The following is a 3,086-nucleotide window of genomic DNA, read 5'->3' as shown; positions in this document are numbered from 1 at the left end:
TTATTAATGTTTTATTCATGTTTTATAGATCATTTATTAATGTTTATTCATGTTTTATAGATCATTTATTAATGTTTAATTCATGTTTTATAGATCATTTATTAATGTTTTATTTATGTCTTATAGATCATTTATTAATGTTTATTCATGTTTTATAGATCATTTATTAATGTTTTATTCATGTTTTATAGATCATTTATTAATGTTTTATTCATGTTTTATAGATCATTTATTAATGTTTTATTCATGTTTTATAGATCATTTATTAATGTTTATTTATGTTTTATAGATCATTTATTAATGTTTTATTCATGTTTTATAGATCATTTATTAATGTTTTATTCATGTTTTATAGATCATTTATTAATGTTTTATTCATGTTTTATAGATCATTTATTAATGTTTTATTCATGTTTTATAGATCATTTATTAATGTTTATTCATGTTTTATAGATCATTTATTAATGTTTATTCATGTTTTATAGATCATTTATTAATGTTTTATAGATCATTTATTAATGTTTATTCATGTTTTATAGATCATTTATTAATGTTTTATTAATGTTTTATAGATCATTTATTAATGTTTTATTAATGTTTTATAGATCATTTATTAATGTTTTATAGATCATTTATTAATGTTTTATTCATGTTTTATAGATCATTTATTAATGTTTTATTCATGTTTTATAGATCATTTATTAATGTTTATTCATGTTTTATAGATCATTTATTAATGTTTATTCATGTTTTATAGATATTTATTAATGTTTATTCATGTTTTATAGATCATTTATTAATGTTTATTAATGTTTTATAGATCATTTATTAATGTTTTATTTATGTTTTATAGATCATTTATTAATGTTTTATTCATGTTTTATAGATCATTTATTAATGTTTTATTCATGTTTTATAGATCATTTATTAATGTTTATTCATGTTTTATAGATATTTATTCATGTTTATTCATGTTTTATAGATCATTTATTAATGTTTATTCATGTTTTATAGATCATTTATTAATGTTTTATTTATGTTTTATAGATCATTTATTAATGTTTTATTCATGTTTTATAGATCATTTATTAATGTTTTATTCATGTTTTATAGATCATTTATTAATGTTTTATTAATGTTTTATAGATCATTTATTAATGTTTATTCATGTTTTATAGATCATTTATTAATGTTTTATTCATGTTTTATAGATCATTTATTAATGTTTTATTCATGTTTTATAGATCATTTATTAATGTTTTATTCATGTTTTATAGATGTTTTATTAATGTTTTCAGAGATTTATTAATGTTTTCAGAGATTTATTAATGTTTTATAAATGTTTTATTAATGTTTTATAGATGTTTTATTAATGTTTTCAGAGATCTATTAATGGTTCATAGATGTTTTATTAATGTTTTATAGATGTTTTATTAATGTTTTCAGAGATCTATTAATGGTTCATAGATGTTTTATTAATGTTTTATAGATGTTTTATTAATGTTTTCAGAGATCTATTAATGGTTCATAGATGTTTTATTAATGTTTTATAGATGTTTTATTAATGTTTTCAGAGATCTATTAATGGTTCATAGATGTTTTATTAATGTTTTATAGATGTTTTATTAATGTTTTCAGAGATCTATTAATGGTTCATAGATGTTTTATTAATGTTTTATAGATGTTTTATTAATGTTTTCAGAGATCTATTAATGGTTCATAGATGTTTTATTAATGATTTATATGTCCTCGTCCTACTGTTAGTGATTGTGAACGTCTCTTCTGGTGCCATGACACTAAAAGCTGACTATTGAAATGTTATGGCTCCACATTAATGGGTCAAACCTTCCTGATCTAAATATTAGGACATATTTATGATGCCAGCGCCTGTTTGCCACCTAAAGCATAACAGTCCTTAATATCCAGGAGGAGGACTACAGAGTTCTGGAACACTGTTGAGGTCCCTGAGGAACCGGGACTGAGATCTCAAAACTAAATCCTTGGAACAGAAAAGCTGGTTCTGATTCCCGTGTGGAGACTGTAGATCGGGGACTTGCTGGTTCTAAGCATGGGGGGTCTTTTGAGTTGCATTCTGGGGGTTTTCTCTTGGCCACTTTTGCTTTAATTTTTTGATGTATTTATGATGTGAGTAAATCCCTAGGGTGCCCTTTAATAATGATTCTAGTATTATTATGCATACTAAAGGTGACATAATAAGGAAAAGAGACAATAATATTAAATAATAAAAGGAAAAAAATGTTGACCCAGAAAAAACAAAAGTTGGGACAGGAAGTCAACGGGAGGGTTTGTTGTTGTTTTGAAAGCGCCTGGCCCCGCCCCCTCAGCTGTTGCTGATTTCCGGTTCCGGGTTCTTGTTGCTTCGTCCCACAGCCACAGCGCAAAGGGAGGGAAGATGGCGGCGGCCCAGTCCGACAGAGACGCATCGTCCGCGTTGTGCTCCGAGTTCCTGAGTTTCTCCGCCAAAGACACCGCGGCGGTAAGCGGCTCCCGAGCTCTCGAACCTGCGGCCTCTACGCTATGATGTCACTGCGTAACAATCTCTCTTTTCTTACGTTAAACTGTGTAATCTACTCGGCTACGCGGAGCTAATGCTAATGCTAGCACTAGCGCCTCTGCCCGGAGCGGCTGAAAAACAGCTGGACTTGAGCAGAACTGCTGTGTCAGCGCGAGCTAACGGCTGAAACGCCACCTGTTGCTTCTATTCAGCAACACCTGCGGGAATGTCACGGCTTAAACTTCGTAATTGGCCGTTTATTATCCGTTAGAAGCGTCTGGAAACACCGTGTCACTCTCCGCTAGCCGTTAGCTCCTCTGCTAGTTTATGGCACTTTGTTTTGACAAAACATGAAAATCACGAAATCACACACACTCACAAAAACCTGTTCACACACTCACACACACCTGTGTACACAAACACACACTCACAAATACCTGTTCATACACACCTGCACACACACACACTCTCTCTCTCTAAAACGTGTTCATACATATCTCTCCACACACAAACCTGTACATACACACCTGTACACACACCTCCACACACAAACCTGTACACACACACAAAC

The 3,086-nt window shown here is 29.3% G+C and overlaps 2 protein-coding genes across 2 annotated transcripts in view; both read left to right on the top strand.

Moving 5' to 3' along the window:
• The window catches only part of prkn (parkin RBR E3 ubiquitin protein ligase), a 6,975-nt gene extending 5,016 nt beyond the window's left edge, over window positions 1-1,959 (top strand). Inside the window, exon 6 of the mRNA XM_034865789.1 lies at window positions 1,927-1,959. Within this exon, the coding sequence (XP_034721680.1) occupies window positions 1,927-1,959 (33 nt within the window). The remainder of the gene's footprint in view (window positions 1-1,926) is intronic.
• A 411-nt stretch (window positions 1,960-2,370) lies between these two features.
• Window positions 2,371-3,086, top strand: part of LOC117940541 (E3 ubiquitin-protein ligase UBR2-like) — a 5,184-nt gene continuing 4,468 nt past the window's right edge. The window contains exon 1 of the mRNA XM_034865788.1: window positions 2,371-2,497. Within this exon, the coding sequence (XP_034721679.1) occupies window positions 2,414-2,497 (84 nt within the window). The 5' untranslated portion in view covers window positions 2,371-2,413. The remainder of the gene's footprint in view (window positions 2,498-3,086) is intronic.

This window comes from Etheostoma cragini, unplaced genomic scaffold (genome assembly GCF_013103735.1).
Source record: "Etheostoma cragini isolate CJK2018 unplaced genomic scaffold, CSU_Ecrag_1.0 ScbMSFa_2725, whole genome shotgun sequence".
Taxonomy (NCBI): domain Eukaryota; kingdom Metazoa; phylum Chordata; class Actinopteri; order Perciformes; family Percidae; genus Etheostoma; species Etheostoma cragini.
The sequence above is the reverse complement of the archived record's forward strand: the minus strand, read 5'-3'. Positions and strand labels throughout refer to the sequence as shown.